Here is an 18,655-nt window from a genome sequence, read left to right as displayed (position 1 = left end):
TCTTATGATAATAAATCAAACGCACTGTAATTAAGCAAATAACGTCTTCGTGTGCTTTCTGCGAACGCCAACGAAAGAGCCAAAATGGCGGGCGATTATATTAAGTATTTATCGAGCCTTAAGAAATGAATAATGTCTTCATTAGCGAATCATAAGACGCACACATTTAAATGTAGCCGACCTGCAAAGCGATTGGCTGCCGGAAATTGGAGTGACAGGACTATAGTGCAACACACCTCACATTGTTGAATTGTCAAGAACATTTGATCCTTCCCTCCTTTCCCCCCTCCCGGCGTTCATTTTCTTGCACATGCACATCAACATCACAAGTCCATTGTTTCACGAAATTATTGACTGCTACAGAGAGATCTTTTCCTTACCCACGGGGAATTCACTCTCTCATCTAACTGCTGTGATTTCCTACCATATGAAAAAATAATAAGTGGCCAGGAGACCAGCACGTGTTATTCATAGACTAATTCTCACCACATGAAAGCAATATGAGGCAGTTTGGTGGGCAAAGAACTGTTCTGCATGTGTTATTCATATATTGTACGCTTGTTATTGACCTACCTCTTGGAAAGATATGATATAGTCAGTTAAGTTCGATGACTCATAACAGATATACACAAATCTCCATCCATCATAAGAAAAAAGCAATGTAAACAAAGCTAGTAAGTATCGTTCCGCGAGTCTGTTCTGAATGGTAGATTGCTGCAGTGGCAGTCGGTTACAACGCCAATCTAATTATTACTTTGTATCGGATGTTATGCATTCCTCTTCCGTTTGAAAAATATTACAGTACATTAAATTATAGGAAATTCAATTTGATATTTAATACCGTAACAAGATTCCCATAACAATATCCTCGCCTCACGCACTCAGGCAACCACACGTCATTGCCTGTTGTTTAATTCTTCTACTAATATCAATATATAATGAAAGCTTGTCACAAAATGTAAAACTTACCGATGTTCTAGTCATTGCTACTTTCACAAAGAAGGCTTACTCCCAAATCAGAATCACTGGCAGAAGAGTCGTTTCTGATAATTAAATTGTCCACCACATGTACTTAAATGTTTGAGTTCCCACATCCACTTCTCTTCAGAAATCACAAGTCTAATATGTTGCCATACCTCGGCTGTGACCTCTTGTAAGGCAGCGTGGACAAGCAACCGCACCTCGCGTAATTTGAACATCCAACTACTCTCTTTTCCCCACTTCTTAACAGTTTACCTTTAGAATGTTTTATAATATTACTCGGTCCTGCCACTGTCACTGCGACGGGATCAACCATGTATACTGTATGTAAAGTTTAATACCAATGTTTCTTTGTTTCATACTGCTCTTATGACTGGTACAAATTGTTTTCGTAAATGATCAGTTATCCGAAAATCCTCCGTCCCCTATTGCTTCGGATAATCAATGCTCTACTATACTAAACTTTCAGTATGTCTCTCAATTGCATTTATTTCCTTTTGAGATAGTTTATCAGTTTCCTTCTTAAATAATATCTTAACCAACCTACAAAATCTTGGCGAGAGGGTCTGCGATTTTGCCGCAAAATTTTCTCTAAGAATCTTATGCACATTATACAATAAAATGAAATGAGAGAAATTAAAAAAAAAATAGTAATAATAATAATAATAATAATAATAATAATAATAATAATAATAATAATAATAATAATACATATATCTAAATCACTATAGCTGTCATCAGTTTTCGAAAATTTTTGTTTATAATTTCAGTGGTCTCAGTTATGCTTTCAAGCAGGCCTTTCTGGATAGTCAAAATCCTTCTGTATTTCCCGGGATCTCCAGCATTTGCTCCTAATTTTTAACAGTCTCCCAGCTCCCATTGCCTAATGCTTTTGTCTCTGTGTTGATAGAACAATAAAAATTAGGTGTTTTATTTACTTACTTACTGGCTTTTAAGGAACTTGGAGGTTCATTGCCACCCTCACATAAGCCCGCCATTCGTCCCTATCCTGAGCAAGATTAATCCAGTCTCTACCATCATACCCCACCTCCTTCAAATCCATTTTAATATTATCTTCCCATCTACGTCTCGGCCTCCCCAAAGGTCTTTTCCCCTCTGGCCTCCCAACTAACACTCTATATGCATTTCTGGATTCGCCCATATGTGCTACATGTCCTGCCCACCTCAAACGTCTGGATTTAATGTTCCTAATTATGTCAGGCGAAGAATACAATGCATGCAGCTCTGCATTGTGTAACTTTCTCTATTCTCCTGTAACTTCATCCCTCTTAACCCCAAATATTTTCCTAAGAACCTTATTCTCAAACACCCTTAATCTCTGTTCCTCTCTCAAAGTGAGAGTCAAAGTTTCACAGCCATACAGAACAACCGGTAATATAACTGTTTTATAAATCGGCTGTCCACGACTGCTTATTCAATATATTCGCAGCTACCCTCCATATCTGGAATCCATCTTCTCTATCCGCAACCTGAGGATCCACCATGCCATGGTGATAGGGATCCACAATACATGGAGCTGTTTTATTTAGGCCTAATAAATGAATAGAAGTTAAAATGTATTGGAAATTTTAAGGTTTTATCAAATTAAGTTTTATTGTTGTCCACATGCCTTTACTAATTATTAGGGTACGGATTTTTAGGTCGTTAAAATGTAATTTTAAGTGCCAAAAATAGGCTTAAAAGTGTAGGAAATAGTCTCTACAGAATTGAAAATAGGCTCTAACAAAAAATAATGTTTTCTTTAAAAACATGTTCCACATCATCAGGAATTCACTTCTAGAATTTAATAATTGTAAATGCTTATGCACCGTTACAACCACTACTACTAAAAGTACAAGAACAACAAATATCTAACCAGTTATACTTACTTACAAATGGCTTTTAAGGAACCCGAGTTATACATAAACTGAACAATCAAATGTGAAAAATAAGTTTTAGACATACATTTAGTACTCAAATAAGTCAAATATAATCAATTTTTACCAGGCCTTGTCCGTTAATGTCCATAATTAGCTTCACAATAAATTACCGATACTTTTTCCAGATTTTAAAATAAAAAGCAATGCTGTGTGTTACTGAACACAAATTTGTATGCTGAAAATGAAAGCTCCACATCCACTGAAGTAACAGGAGTGTATTTCAGTTTTGACACTGTTGGACAGGAATGTTACATTGTAAATCCGTGTTCTTCCCTGCTAGGATATCTGAAGCAGTACGCAGGTCCTTCAGCCCTACATTAAATTTCTCTGCAGAACTTGCTCCAGTTTATCCTGTTCTTCATTTCCAACAGAACCAGGAACACATTTGGAATTTAAAATACAAATTTTCAAAATAAAAATGGATGTTTTGACCTATTAAAGATAAAACATATTTAATAGGTCAAAATAGGCAGTTTTAGGTGCTGTTAAAATACAAATTTTACACACAGTTTTATATGAAACGTGTACTTGCAAGTTTTTTATGAACTTATCTTTTAAGGATTAAAATAGGTTTTTACCTAAAATCTGAAGTCTACTAATTATTACAAGCATCAGATTACTACAAATTTTATCTTTGCAGTTGTCAGCAATGCATATACAGAGTGTTCCGCTTATAAGTATAACAAAAGAAATAGCTATAACTTCTGAATTAATACAAGTATATAGTTGAAACCAACTGCTACAAAGAATGAAAACTGGGAATTTTTGTTACCTTATGTTCCATAAACCTCAACATGGCTTCCATTGGTGGCACGGGAAATATCCAACCGGTATTCAACCTCGACCCAAGTGTTATGAAGCATCTGTGGTGTAACATTGTTGACAGCAGCATAAATTCTTTCTTGTAAGTCTGCCAAATCACGTACTGGCGTCCTGTAGACCTGGTCCTTAACAAACCCCCACAGGAAAAAATCAGGTGGTGTTAGATCTGGTGATCTGGCAGGCCATGTGATGTACGGTGATCCTCTTCCGATCCATCTTGCAGGGAATTGTTCGTCTAAGAATGTGCGAACCATGTTGGCAAAGTGTGGTGGAGCCCCATCTTGCTGGAAAATTGCTCCATCTGGGAGTTGTGGCACAGCATACAGTTGCAACATATCCAGGTACGTGTTTGCAGTGACTGTCTTTTCAGCAAAGAAATAGGGACCAATGATTCTGTCACGCATGATCCCACACCAAACATTCCATTTAGGGGAATCCCGTTGGTGTTCAATTACGACACTTGGATTTTCCGACCCCCAGATGCGACAATTGTGTCGGTTTACTTTTCCACTGACGTGGAAGGTTGCCTCATCTGAGAAACAGACTCGAGTTAGAAATGTGTCGTCATCGTCCACTTTATCCAACATTGTTTCTGCAAAGCGTTTTCGTTCCAGTTTATCATTCGGCGTAATCATCTGATGAAGTTGCAGCTTGTACGCTCGCAAACGCAATCTTTTATGGAGCACTGTATGCACTGTTGTTGGTGGGATGTTCAACTGCACACTAGCCTGTCGAATGGATTTCCGCGGGCTTCTCTGAAATGCCTCGCGAATGCGTTCGACATTTTCGTCAGACACTTTACGCTTGGAATGTTTACCTGCATTAGACAACAAACTTCCTGTTTCTCTGAGCTGCCTATCCCATTTCATTATTGAGACGTACGTCGGTACAGCTTCCCTCGGTCTAAGATTGTACTGACGGCGAAACAAGCGCTGTACACGACTTATGGATCTATGTTCTGCTAATGACAGCACACAAAAGGCTTTCTGCTGTGGCGTCCACATGCTGACTGACTAAAGATACAATACGAATTCTCTTATTTAATGATCTGCGCATGCGTGAGTCTTCTAAAAATAAGTAACAACAATGGATTAAAACTTCCCAATTTCCTCTTTACAATGGTACCAATCTTAACCCATTTGCATGCATTGTTATGAAATTATAACTATTTCTTTTATTATACTTATAAGCGGAACACGGTGTATAAAGCAATATTTCTCATAATATGCAGTTTTGATATAAACTAATGTTACATTAAATACTATACCATTTCTTAAGTGTCTCGTATATTATTCCACATTAGTACCTTACGTTTTAAACAATAGTCCGATTTCCGCTATGTTAATATTTGTATTTGTGGACGTAATTCCACGCCGCTTCACTACATGTCAGGTCCGCAAAATTTCGCACTCACGTCAATGCTGCTAGTATTCAACTGTTTGGTATTATTATAGTAAGGTATTTGATTCTATTATCCTCCTATATTTGGCAATGTTGTATTGGGGATATTTAGCCAGTAATTTCCAAACCTACCTTGTTTTCAGTTTGAAAACCTACCAACTCAAAAAAAAAAAAAAAAAAAAAAAAAAAAAAAACATAAAATTAAATATAAAAAAGTGCTTACAAAAGTACTGTTTGATTAAACCACAAGTCCATGCTTACAACACACAAAAAATTGTACGATTTTGCATATCAGTATTTCTGTGGATTTTAAGTTTAAAAGAAAGAATTTTAACTCAGTCATTATTTTATTTTATGCTCGACCATGCCGAAATGTAGTAATTATACACCTGGTAGCAGCCCTTTAATGGACCTCATTAAAGTACACCTATTCATTAAAGTTCAGGTGTTCCACCAATCAGAAAATACCATTGTAGCAATATGAAAGCGCAAGTATTGATTATTCTCGGATATGCAATTGAAAGACAACAATAAATCAATAAATCACTTATATTTGAAATAAAGTCAGTTCTGTTACTATAATAATTAGCGTTAATTGTAAATAATATTCAAATAAATTCAATTTGTCATCTCGTTTTTCAGTGTCAAGGTCAATGTCGACATCTGTTTCATCAATACTTTCGCGTCTGCGCACATCTCACAATTTACGAGGTATTGCACAAGGTCAGTTCCGCTCCTCAGTCAGATAAGAATAACATGAATACTTATGAATAATTTCAAGTTAGAAATATGGTCGAGCATAAAAAGTCGTACGAAACTTGACTATAATGGTAATTAAGACACTCGTATGAAAATTATGAAACTCGCTTGCGCTCATTTCATAAACATACTCGCGTCTTAATTACTACCATTATAGGCTCGTTGCATAATGTACTATTACTACACAATTAGTACTTCATTAATGATGCATTTGTATCTGGCAGGGTTCATTCTCCCAGACGAAAGTGTGTGAATAAGGCATCATTAAGGTGACCAGATTCACATTGATAAAGAGGACATAAAGCTTCAAAAAGGAAGACATTGTTCGAAAAAAGAGGACAGAAAATATGTATTTAGATTTAGGCTTATATACATATAGTTTACATTCCATCAATATCTATTTTATTACAAAATATTTATGGTATAGATTTAGGCTTATATCATACTTCTTAAAAACACATTAATATCTATTTTATTACACAATAATTATGAACAAACTTAATAATAATGATTATACAGTTACGTACATCAAAGTCAAGGGAATTATAATTGAATCGATTATTTCGAAAATGTAACATGTGACATTTTCGCGCATGTTACTTTTTTAACCAGAGTGCTCTTTGCTCTTTCCTGTAACATATTGTTGTTAAAAATCATAAAATAAGTCACATATTTTTCATCTATAAAAATGGATAAGAAATGGACTTTTAGTTTGGTTAATGTAATAGGCCTAAATGCTACTGAAGTAGTTTGCGCAGAATAATACATGTTACGTTTTCGAAATAACCGATTCAATTATTAAAGAAGATGGATAATATCTATTTCGATTTAGGCTTAGACCTATACAGTGAAACCTCTCATTTACAGACATCAAAGGGACGTAAGAATCTGTCATCATCTGGGAGGTGTCCTTTTTTGGGAGGGAGACTCCCCAATCTGACAGTAAATTTATAATATGCATTATTGTATCCTATCACGCTTTAAATGAAATGTATTACTGTAGTTTAATTCTAAACACAGTATACTACAGTAAATTCTTCGCAACTTTGAACTACAGTAGATAAGACCGGAAAAGGAACATACAGCACTGTGCCATACAATTTTATTATAAGTCTACAGTTATGCAATACTGTAATTTACAGTTTTCAACTTAACCTTTACGTTCAGGTGCCATGTCTCTCGAAACAGAACAACTTATTGCAGTGAAGAGAATAATCCTACTAACCCTATCATGTGTTGAATACAATTTCACGATCGTGGAAACCTTGGACACATCAGACAGGCTAAATTTTATGACTTTGTTTATCCACTCACTTCCAGCTAACAAGGGGTAACCGGCTGGCTAGTGGAGCCTACGAGACTCTTATTGTCTTCTTTCATGTTAAAGAATTTCTGTACAGTTCTCAAAACTAAATTTTCCATTTTTGTAACACATTAGGTCTTGAAATCCAAGTTCTGCCTGCAGTCAGGAGGTAAAGCAAGCTTTAGGACTGTGAAACAGCTGTCCGTGTCCATGTCTGAGAGTGTCCTTAAATGAGAGTTAAATTTATCATTATTTCTATATTATTTCAGTTGGGACATAAAAATCTGTCCGTATATGAGAAGTGTCCTATCTTGGGGGGTGTCCGTAAGGAGAGGTTTCACTGTACTTAAAATTATGTCAATATATATTTTATTACAGCATAGGCCTATTTATGACAAAATTTCATAATATAAAACGATTTTACAGTTAGCTACATGTATGAAAGCAACGACAGTAACAAATAGGAGCAAAGAGAGTTATGATCGTTGGCAAAGAGTATATTCCGTCATTGCTGCTGCCACCTACAGGCAAATTACTTGAGAAAGACGTCAAACCAGGTAATTTGAAGTATCGGGCATAAAAGTTACGAAAAGGAGGACTTTTTTAAAAATCTGCACAGACCCTGGACAAAGGCCTAAAAAAGGAGGACATGTCAGGGACAAAAGAGGACGTTTGGTCACCCTAGGCATTATCAGCTTGTCATGTAGCTCATGTTTAATCTCACTAAATTTTATAGAAGTGTATACAATCTACTTCTCAGCAATATAATATATTTCTCGAAATTGCAAAACTATTCCATTTGGATCCATATCAATATATTGTTTACATTATTTAAAATTAGACCGACTTCTGGAACACTTCCATTTAGTGCGGTCTGATATCAAGAATCATTCTGTACATTGGAGAGAGATGAAAACAGCACCAAGATTTGATGCACTTAGAGAGAAAAATAGAAAACAAATCTTTTCTACAAGCAACAGTTTAGACTTCATGTGCATATCTGCAAAGAGAAAATGAATACAAGATATACTGTTAAATAATTATATTACACCATAATTACATAATTTACAGACACCGGCATATGTATAACTTGTTGACCATATTCGAGCTTTCGGCATAGCTTACTTCAGTATGATCTTCTGCTCAGTAGTTCTTCCACACCTTCTTTAATATCTTTTCTTCCGCATTTCTCAAGAGCATGCAACAATTTCAACTGTGCTTTGTCAGGATCAGTTTCCTTTTGGAATCTTTTCATACACTGTAAAAGAAATATTAAGTATCAAATGAATCTCCCAAAATATTTTTGCATTCCCTGAAATATCAAAAGACTACAGTACAGCTAATTTACAGGGAAGTAAAAGAAAAATAAAATGAAAATATCAAAACACTAGGTGTAATTTTATGTTCCAGATTAGCAATTATTTTTAAAAATGAAGTAAAAAGGTGCAAGAACTCATTAATGCTGTTACTCCTACAAACAGTAATAATATTGCTTGTTTTCCAATAGCATTACAGTTTGGTTTTAAAGCATTTACTTTCTGATATTTTAACAAGAGTTTTGAAATCGTTCATGTTCTCTGGTTAACTTTCATAGCTTGACAGGTAGGGCTTGTTTAATATTGAGCTGGGCTTCTTACAGACGATGCATGTAGATGAATTTAAAATTATTTTGTAGTAATGTTTGACAAGACAGTTGTGGTTTGTTTCTATTGCTTCTTTCCTTGGTTTGTGTAAGTATTCCTTTCATACGTAATCCTTATACCATGAACTTTTTTTCTTTTTTTGCTGTTAATATTATATATTATTAGTAGGGGGCGGATGTTGATGAAAAGTCATCTGCTTATTTTTCACATTAGAACGATGTCTATTAATATAGAAATCCTTTCTATGTTAATATCAACGTAAAAAAATAATTTCTTATATTGCATTTTTTGACGTTTTTGAACTAATAGGCCATTTTTATTTTTTATTTTTTTTTTTCGTCATTTTTTGGTCATTTTTAATACTTTGAAGAACTTTTAGATCATTTGGACTGCATTTCACTTTCTTCTTTACCAATAGATCTGTTAAATCATTTTCTAAGCAAATAGTTCAGTAGTAATTACCTACTGAATAAGTGGATAACAGTGAAGTTTGAGTTTTATAGTTTGGAACAAACTCTAAAGTCCATCTCTCATTCAACTGAAGGCTTCACTTCACACAACAGAAGTAATATAAAATGCTTGACAGCAGCTTAGTTAAAGTGAGGACTTGACCACTCCTGTTCTTTTGTCAGTACGAGGGTGTCTTTAGAATTTATGTTTGGAAGGGGGAACACTTTTACCGTGTCCTGGACAGGACGTGGTTCAGAAGGGATGTCTACTGTAGTAGACAGTATTTTTAACACAAAGATTGCAAGAAAGCACACTACGCCCACAATTTGTTTTGTCATTCACACTCCCTCATCTGGAAGATCTGGCAACAAAAGTGAAGTGTGGAAGGAGGAGGAGACAGAGAATGAAGGCACTGACATGGACCACCCCTAATTGAAACACGTTGTAAACTCTCATTAAAATCTATAGTTTTCCCTTAAAACTTCATTTTGTTGCATTCTCTTTTCCTTTATCTTAGCTAAATTCCAGGAAGTTGCCTCCTCTCTCCGATATTTGCAGGGCAGTCATTGAAACAAGGTGACCAATTTTTAAGAAGGTGTGGTGGGAGTACAGTGAATAATATTTAAATGTCATTTTCTTTTAATTTTATGTCATCAACATCCGCCCTCTAATTTAGTAGTAAAGGAATGATATTATACTAGAACTAAAGCAATGCTTATACATTGCATAAAAGTGTCACACAAAAGAAAAGAAAAGGGTAAGGTAATATATATTGAAATGCTATAAATATTGTCCTCATAAAAAATTAAACCTAAAGTTTCTAAAGTATAATTGATATCACAACAAATATTAACAAAATTGAATAGTATGTACTTATGCCAACATATGTTAATCAGAATTTTTTTTATTTTACAAAATAATTTAAATTCATCAAAGTGTTTATTTACTTTGAATGTCAATATTGTGAAAAATATAAAATCTGAAACTTTACTGAAAGTTCTAGACCAATAAGGAACAGACCTACATATGTTTTATAGAATCAGTATCATAATACATTAACAAATCCAATATCTGACAATACCTCGTAAGCTCTTTCCTTCAACTGTCTAGGATGTAGAACTTCAATCTCGTCGATATCTCCTTCACGAATTGATAAATTTCTTGCAAGATCTCTCCAATGAGTTCCTATGTCTCCACAGACGAGATTCACAACTGTAAGAGGAATTGAGATATGTAATAAAGAGTTCAAAAAGAGTGTATATGACGGGAAGGAGAAAATTATTTTGACACATTTGTTGTATTTCAAAATAAAGATCATTTGAAATTCTTTTGGAATCTTAAAAATGCTTATAAATATTAATAATGAGATTGTAGATAATACTGCTAAACAGGCAACATCTTTGGGGCCCAAACCTATGCAAATAACTTCTTTAACCAGCGCATATTTTGCAGTTAATTCTCATTTAACAAATTTATGGGTCGAATTATGGCTTTCTTCTGATAAAGGCCAAGTACTTCAAAACATTCAAAAGAAACCTAATGATTTACAAATGTTCTGCAACATTCCCAGACACATACAAACTTTCTTAGCAAGAGCCAGGACAGGCCATATTATCACTCAGAAGTATCTTCACCACTTTAATCTTGTTGACTCCAGTAGTTGATGCTGGTGCAACTATAACGAAGATGATTTGGAACATATCCTCTTAAACTGCCCTGTCACAAACATCCATAGAACTAATCTAAAATCTGCAATCCCTGTAACCTTGGACAATTCTCTCCAAACATATTGAATACACCTCATCTTGGAATGTGGCTGCTGATATATACAACAAGCATCGTGCTTTTTACCCATCATTTGTAAGAGGAGGAAATTCATAGTGAAACATAGTGGAACACGTGTTGTCAGCAAATAGCTGGCTACACTACGAAGATAGATAGATTAATAATGAATCCAGAAAACACAACACAACTTCCGGCACTCTTCCTAAACATCAATTTCCTTTCAGTGTACGTACATAAGAATGCAATGTTTTTATCAATTTTATTATTTATACGATGTTATAAGAAGAAAGCATTAGCCATCAGGTAACTCAGATGGTAGTGCATTTGTCTGTCAACCCAGTAGTTGATACAGCGTCATTAAATAGCCAAATTAAAAGAAAATGTATTAAATGGCAATGGAAAAAATTTATGTCGTGATTTTTATACATGTCGGAGTAGTTGTGTGAAATCTAAAATAAACAATTACACTAGCCTGCGAATTTCAACTTTGTGTTTGTTGCCTACACTAAGTAATGTGATTTTATATAATGTCGATGTGCTGAATCCGAATTTTCAATCCGTTTGCTTCTATCACGTCAGGTTTGTTTGCAAAATCACTTTAAATATATTTTATAATTACGTGAATTTCATCACCAACTTTTTCATTTCATTTTTTTATTTCAAATTCAAAAACAGTATTTAAAAGATACAACTTGCTGAACTTATGTGTAGGGTTGTTCATACATGTCACTAGAGTGTTTTTGCTTTGTTTTGTCTTGTTTACTTCACTATTGGATGTATAAATTAGCACAATGTATCACACAAAAAATTACACCACTTGCTTCTTAGTTGAGAAAGTCCTCCTGCTCCTCTTTCTTTTATGTTTCTCTTCAGGTATTTCACGCTTTAACATCCAACAATAATCACCAAGCATACTGATGCTCCCGCGTCCCTGGTACCTTCTTTCGAACTCCTGCAGATCCTTGTGAAATCCTTCATCTTACTCTTAGCTGAAGAATCCTAGATTTTCGGCGAAATAATCTAGCTGAGAAAACAGAAAATTTTGATACTCATGTTACAACCAAATTCCTTGTATGCTTCAAGCATGTTAGCCACAATGTTTCGGTAATTAGGATCCTTGTTGCCAAGAAATTTTAAAACAACTTCACAAAGAAAAAAAAATCCATGCTGATTTCTCCTTTTCGTCCATACTGTTTTTAAATGCTGCACCAGACATGTACTTAAAACAGCCTCCTTCCTTATTTAAAGCTTTTACAAGCTGTTTCATTAAGCCACGCTTGATGTGGCGAGATGGCAGCACAACTTTAGAAGAACTCACAAGGCTTTGGCGCACAACATTCTTACAACCAACTTCCAAATTTTGTCGAGGTGGCCAGTCTTTCATAGTCCAGTGATCAACTCGTGCCCTACTATCCCACAGGCAAAGAATGCATGGAAATTTGGTAAAACTAGATTGTTGACCCAGGAACATACTAAGAACTTTGTAATCATCACAAACTTGCCACTAGTGTTCTTATAGTCTAGTCGCAACAACAGCAGTTGCAAATTTGTGTATGATTTTTTTAGGATCACTGAATAGGCAACGGGCATTGAACCAAAAATGTTTCCGTTATGAAGGAGGAAATCCGTTAAACTTCGCTTGGAAGCATTCACTTAGCTCATAGTTTGGAAGTCAAAGTTTTAACATACATTCTTTCACATTACTGCAATATACAAGATTATCATCTTCGGAGAAAAAGTATTTAAAGCCTATTTCACGTTGTCAGTACCAATAGAATGATGTTTGTTTAAGATTTTCTGGTCGCACAGGGATTGGTACATTAGGCATAAGTAAAATGTCTGACCGAACAACTGAATACACGATTTGATTTTTATATTTAGAATCGTACCCCTTCACATCACACGAACAGAAGTAGCAGTCATTACTATGGTTCGACTGCTCTCTCCAAACCATAGGTACTCCAAAAGATAGCAACGGTCTTCTCTAATTGATCAAATGACGAAATTCTTCAGTGCATACTCTACATACTTTGTGTGGTGCCCAAGCTTTACTTTCGTCTCCAAGTTTGATTCCAAAATAGGCATGGTATGACTTTTTCACAAAATCTGTAATATTACACCTCTGCTTAGGCAATATGTATATCCTACATAAGTTATATAACAAAAGTGGTCTGGATTATTTAGACATCCTCGATGCAACATGGTAAATACTTTCTTACTGGACTAACATTCTACTCCACAATAAAGCTTCAAACTGATTTCGCTTCGTTTCCAGATGAAACGCAGACTAATGCAATGTGAGAGAAACTGGACGAGTTAAGTTCAGTCTCTCACCAAGGAGTGGCTAACATTTCTGTCTTTCACAAATAAAAATAATGACAAGGCTGCACGTTAATTCGCCCTAACTTCCTTATGTGCTAAGAAACATCCAGTGTCCTTGGTTTTCAATATAAACACCTTAAAAATATGTTGAATACATTTGGTTTTCATATCCTAACATACTAAACCTATATATGTTAAAGTATTACAGTTTAAATAAGTACGCTATAAATTGTCGTAATATATTATAAGAAAATTACAATAACAAAAAAATGGTACGTGATAGGAACTTTTTGGCCTTGAATTTGATTTCAGCATGCTAAAGATACCCTAAAACCATTAAAACTTTGGAGGCAGGAATTTCATCGCAGACTAGTGTTATTGTTTTAATAAAGTCTATCTACCTATGAGAAGGTCTGGTACAAAAATTTTTAATGGACCAATTCCATTTTTACCAGATACCGATAATGAATATGTGTGTCTGTAGTGTATGGAAATAATTGAAATAGGTGAAAAAAAGTTTTGTTGCAATTGGATCACCCGTACTATATGTACGTCTTGTGACCATAAAACGTCAAATGTTTCAGTCCTGAAAAATAATGAGATATGATTGCATACAGTCATACAGACCAGTTCATTCCTGATGACAACAGCTTCTTAGGAATGTAGGCCTACTGTTTTGGACAAGTGTGTAATTGGAAGTAGGCCTATCATTTGTTTGGAGGAGTGTTGGGTTAGTTTGTGCAGTGATTGTAACCACATGTCTTGGGAGCAAAGTTTTAGAGTAGGCCTACAGTTGCATTATGGGAGAACTTCACCTCTGGTCATTGTATTAGTTTAATTTAGTGTTCATTATTGTGTATAATTTAGTGCTATTGCGAAGTTAAGAAAATACATAAGTTATTATCAGACGAACTGTACATCAATTTTGTTTTATATTTCAGAGAAACAAAGGCCCACAGTTAAGAAATTGGAATTCCGATTAGATTTTCTTTTTTGCCATTTTGAAATATATATATATAATTTGAAATGGTAATGGAAATTGCGGGAAAACGGCTGAACGGATTTTAATGAATGACCCTTCATTTTGAAGCTTGGCATCCAAGGATTTTCAGAAAAATAGTAACTTTCAGTGAAGTGTTAGTTTTCCTACATAATTTTCCTATTTTCTAAAATCCATCTTTCGTCAGTTTTGAGAACTAATTGCATTTCAGTTAAAACACACACTACAATAAATAATAGGCTATTACACGAAGGCCATGACCTGCAGGATTGCTAACATATTTAGAGCTCAAATTCAATTGGTTATTAAAAACTTCAAGACTTGCTAGAAATAACTTACAGGTCTGATTCTATGGTGTGTAATTTTCTGAGTACAGTTGTGTATTGGATATTAAAATCTATAAAACTTGAGTGGTTTGATGACATTATTACCATTAGAAATAAAATATTACTATTTTTAATTAATTATACATATTAATGCTATATTGATAGTATGAAACTTAAACTTTTGGGGTTATGTAAGTAGATGTAGAGAATATCTTAAATTAGATCTTCATTTCTATAATTTACTGAGTGGCGGCTATATACACTATCTATCAAAAAGTAATTGGGCACCCAGGACTTTACGTGTTAGATGCCATGTTTCGGTGGCTACTATGCAATGGTATGCAGACAATAATGTTCACCGGTTGGACTGGCCTGCACAGAGTCCTGATCTCAATCCCATTGAGCACCTCTGAGACGAACTGGACGGGCGATTGAAGTTTCGGGAAATTCAGCCAACTTCCATTGTCCAACTGAGTGCCATATTGCAAGAGGAATGGCAACGCATTCCAGTGGATATCCTACAAAAACTAGTAGAGAACATGCCTGACGGGGTGGCTGCTGTTACAGCAACAAGAGGTGATACCACGAGGTTCTAAAGGGGCAAAAATCAGTGCCCAATTACTTTTTGGTAGATAGTGTATATTATATATATACAAAACTTACGTAAGATAATATTGTTATTAAAAATCAAATATTTTTATAGTAATAAATCAAGTGGGGTTGGGTATTTTTCATATACTTAATGTCGGTGTGGTGTAGATATTTATATGTGTCATTCTCTTCAGTATTGGCTCGAGAGAGCGCGAAAATTACAGTTCCTAAGGAAAGACCAAAATGTATTACTTACTGATAAAATAAGAAGCCTACAAAATTATGTAGTCTCCTGATCATTTCAGCAAGATCTCTTAGCAGGATAAAATGATTTTACCCTCTACATTTTAAGCTCTACACGCAGCAGCTATACCAAGATGCTATGTCTATTGTTCGAAAGCTTAGCAAACCTGACTTTTTTTTCACTTTCACCTACAATCCACAATGACCTGACATAGCTATTGCTTTACTCCCACATGCAAAATCCACTGATCATCCTGACATTGTTACTTGAAACTAAAAAACTGAAGGTGAATAGATGCAAGAAAAAGTATTTGGCATAAAAAAACATTCAGAGGGAGTATGTTTCATTATTACGGAAGCAAATAACTTTCAAAATATCTGGTATTCTTCATTGAAAATAAATTTGAAAAAACATTTATTTGAAAGTGTAATGAATTTAGTTTGCAGTATTTGCTGCACAAGCCACTAGTATCATGTAAATATATATATATATATATATATATATATATATATATATATATATATATACATATATATATATATATATATATTGAATAATAATGTCGGTGGCAACGAACATCCTTGACACACTCCTCAGTTTACACCGATTTTGAGAAATAATTTAGAACTGTATTTTATTTGTATTTGATTGTTATTGTATATATCTATAACTGCATTTAAAGAAGAAGGTGGTATACCTTTAAATTTACATTATATTAAACAAAAGTTCTTTTTCACACAATCAAAAGCTTTTTCATAATCCACAACAATTTTGTATCTTTTTATACTCTATAAATGACCGAACTGCTTCATTGCACGCACAGATATAATAGTGTTTACACGTGTTACAGGTATTGAATTTAAATTAATTCTCAAGATTCAAATCAACTACACACACCTTAAATTTTTCTCAATAGAATTATTCTTCTTCTTCACCAAATTGAATATAAATAAGAATTAAAAAAATTACGTTTATTAAAATATATCTACCTGCTTCAGGCAGTGCATTGTTATTGTTGATAGTATTTGAGCGTCTGGATCCTGCTGAACCAATGGAGTTATCGGGAGAATAGAAGGGAAGTGAAGTGTTTCCTGTAATACAAGGTATGTATATATTACTGGTTAGGAATAAAACCGTAATTTCTGAAGCAAGGTTCTGATCAAACGTAATTTTAGCCTGAAAATACTGAAACAACTATTCAAGATAAAATAAAAAAAAACAAAGGCTGTTAAAATATAAAATACTGGACATACCAAATATCATTTTCAAATATAGCGAATTGTCAGCGTTTGGAACAGTTTAAAAAAAAATTACATACAGAAATAAAACAAATATAGAACTAACATTATTTAAAAATACATTAAGTTCATAGAATGATAGAATAAAACAAAACAGACCTTTACATTCTTAAGAAAGCATTAGCGGTAAGTGTATAATGTATAACATACGTTAGTGTTGAAGTACTGAATCCTTAAAAGAAGAATAACATTAAGTTCTTCTCTCTTATTTTAGGGATATCATACTGTATATACACGTAACAATATTAATTCCTGAAGAATAATGAGTGGTAAATATTTCTTGACAAAATGCAGGTAAAAGTGCAGAATTCAATGGGTACGCAAGGAAAATTTTCTTTCATTCGCTGTCCCGCTGATTTTTATGGAAGGGGAAGTACAATATTTTAATCCAGGTAAAATACGCTTTATTCGCTGATATTTTTTTTTCATGTCTTGTTTTCATTGATAGTACTTTATAGCAAAAATGGCATAGGCTTACATGTAATGCCTCGGATTCTGCACTTAATCCAAAACGCAGTTTGATTCAGAAGTGAAATGTGTTGGTCTGTCGCTTTTATGAAATTAAATGGCTCGGTTATGCCACCATGTACCGTTGTTTTTTTTTTATTAAAACGTATAATATGGCAATTTAATATCATGCATGCATAATTCCGAACAGTAGAGAGAATGGTACAAAGTTGAATACAGGTATCCCTACACCACTTCGCACTTACCAGAACTCGTGTATGCACCTTCATTCCTGCTCCTATGTCTAAAAGCCTGGAAATTATTCATAATCCTATTTGAAACGTTCTGATTGGGTATCAGATCAACAATCTGTTTCAATGGTTCTACACTATGATCTCCAATATGACCTCTCTTTTCTAATATAGCTATTAAATCGTTGAAATTATTTATATAACTAGAACGTCTTTTTGATTTTATAACTTGCTGAAATGTAACAAGCAAAATTTTCAAATGGTCTTCTTGTAAATAGTCTTCAGAACTTTTCAAAACAAGACTTCTTAGCGAGTTGTATTCTTCTGAACGAGTCATAGCGTTCACTCCAGACTCCTAAGTAAACGACTGCGGATATTGAAAAGGAGGAAATTCAAAACTAAGTACTATAGGCGATAAATGCTGATAGAATAAATATAGGGAATTTCCCCTACACAACTTGCATTTGTTCAACAGAAAGCCAATTTTCTTCAATAACTTGTAAAAAGCTTGTGGTTCAAATTCATTTATGTACATGGGTTATAGCAATAGTATAACTTCATTTCAATTTATAACAGATACTACTCTAAAAATAATGTTTTCAGGCAACACAATAAGTCTGACTAATGAACACAAAACACTACAATACTATCGCAAATCGCAAGTGTTTGGGCAGGCACAGGATGCTGGTTGGTACACATACACAAACACCACAATCACGTGATCTATGAGCAGCTAGGTAGCGACTTGAAGTGGAAAATACTTGAACTATTTCTAGACTTCTATAAAGTTACATGTTCGAATTACAGGTAGTGCCTCATCCAACAGATTATTATCGTGTGAATTTCACAACATGTGATCTTTGAATATTACGAATGTAGGTAATCTTGAACTTCAAACGCTAAATGAGTGGCGAATACTGTTGTAATAATGATTTGAAATAATGAGTTTCTTCGAAACCTCTATCACGAAATGACAGCACTTGCACACTGCTGCCCTCTCGTGTAACTTCTAGAAACTATTGAAACTTGAACCTGAACTTTGGCGCTGCAAGCGCTCAGGAGAGTTGAAGTATGCGTGTGCGAGTTCAGAGT

The 18,655-nt window shown here is 34.3% G+C and overlaps 1 protein-coding gene across 2 annotated transcripts; it reads right to left on the bottom strand.

The window, feature by feature from the left end:
• Positions 1 to 6,224: 6,224 nt before the first annotated feature.
• Fadd (fas-associated death domain protein) lies at positions 6,225 to 18,583 on the bottom strand. Of its 2 annotated transcripts, XM_069828138.1 has the most exons (5): positions 17,579 to 18,583; positions 16,557 to 16,658; positions 10,381 to 10,511; positions 8,332 to 8,464; positions 6,225 to 8,206 (listed from the first exon to the last, which is right to left on the bottom strand). In XM_069828138.1, the coding sequence occupies exons 1-4, from the start codon at positions 17,898 to 17,900 to the stop codon at positions 8,333 to 8,335; spliced, it is 687 nt and encodes a 228-aa protein (XP_069684239.1). In that variant the 5' UTR covers positions 17,901 to 18,583; the 3' UTR covers positions 6,225 to 8,206; position 8,332. The 2 variants fall into 2 exon arrangements, with proteins under 2 accessions (XP_069684239.1, XP_069684238.1); XM_069828137.1 differs by having other exon boundaries at positions 6,225 to 8,464.
• Positions 18,584 to 18,655: the final 72 nt, after the last annotated feature.

The sequence above is a fragment of the Periplaneta americana genome, chromosome 6, assembly GCF_040183065.1.
Source record: "Periplaneta americana isolate PAMFEO1 chromosome 6, P.americana_PAMFEO1_priV1, whole genome shotgun sequence".
Lineage (NCBI taxonomy): Eukaryota > Metazoa > Arthropoda > Insecta > Blattodea > Blattidae > Periplaneta > Periplaneta americana.
The sequence above is the reverse complement of the archived record's forward strand: the minus strand, read 5'-3'. Positions and strand labels throughout refer to the sequence as shown.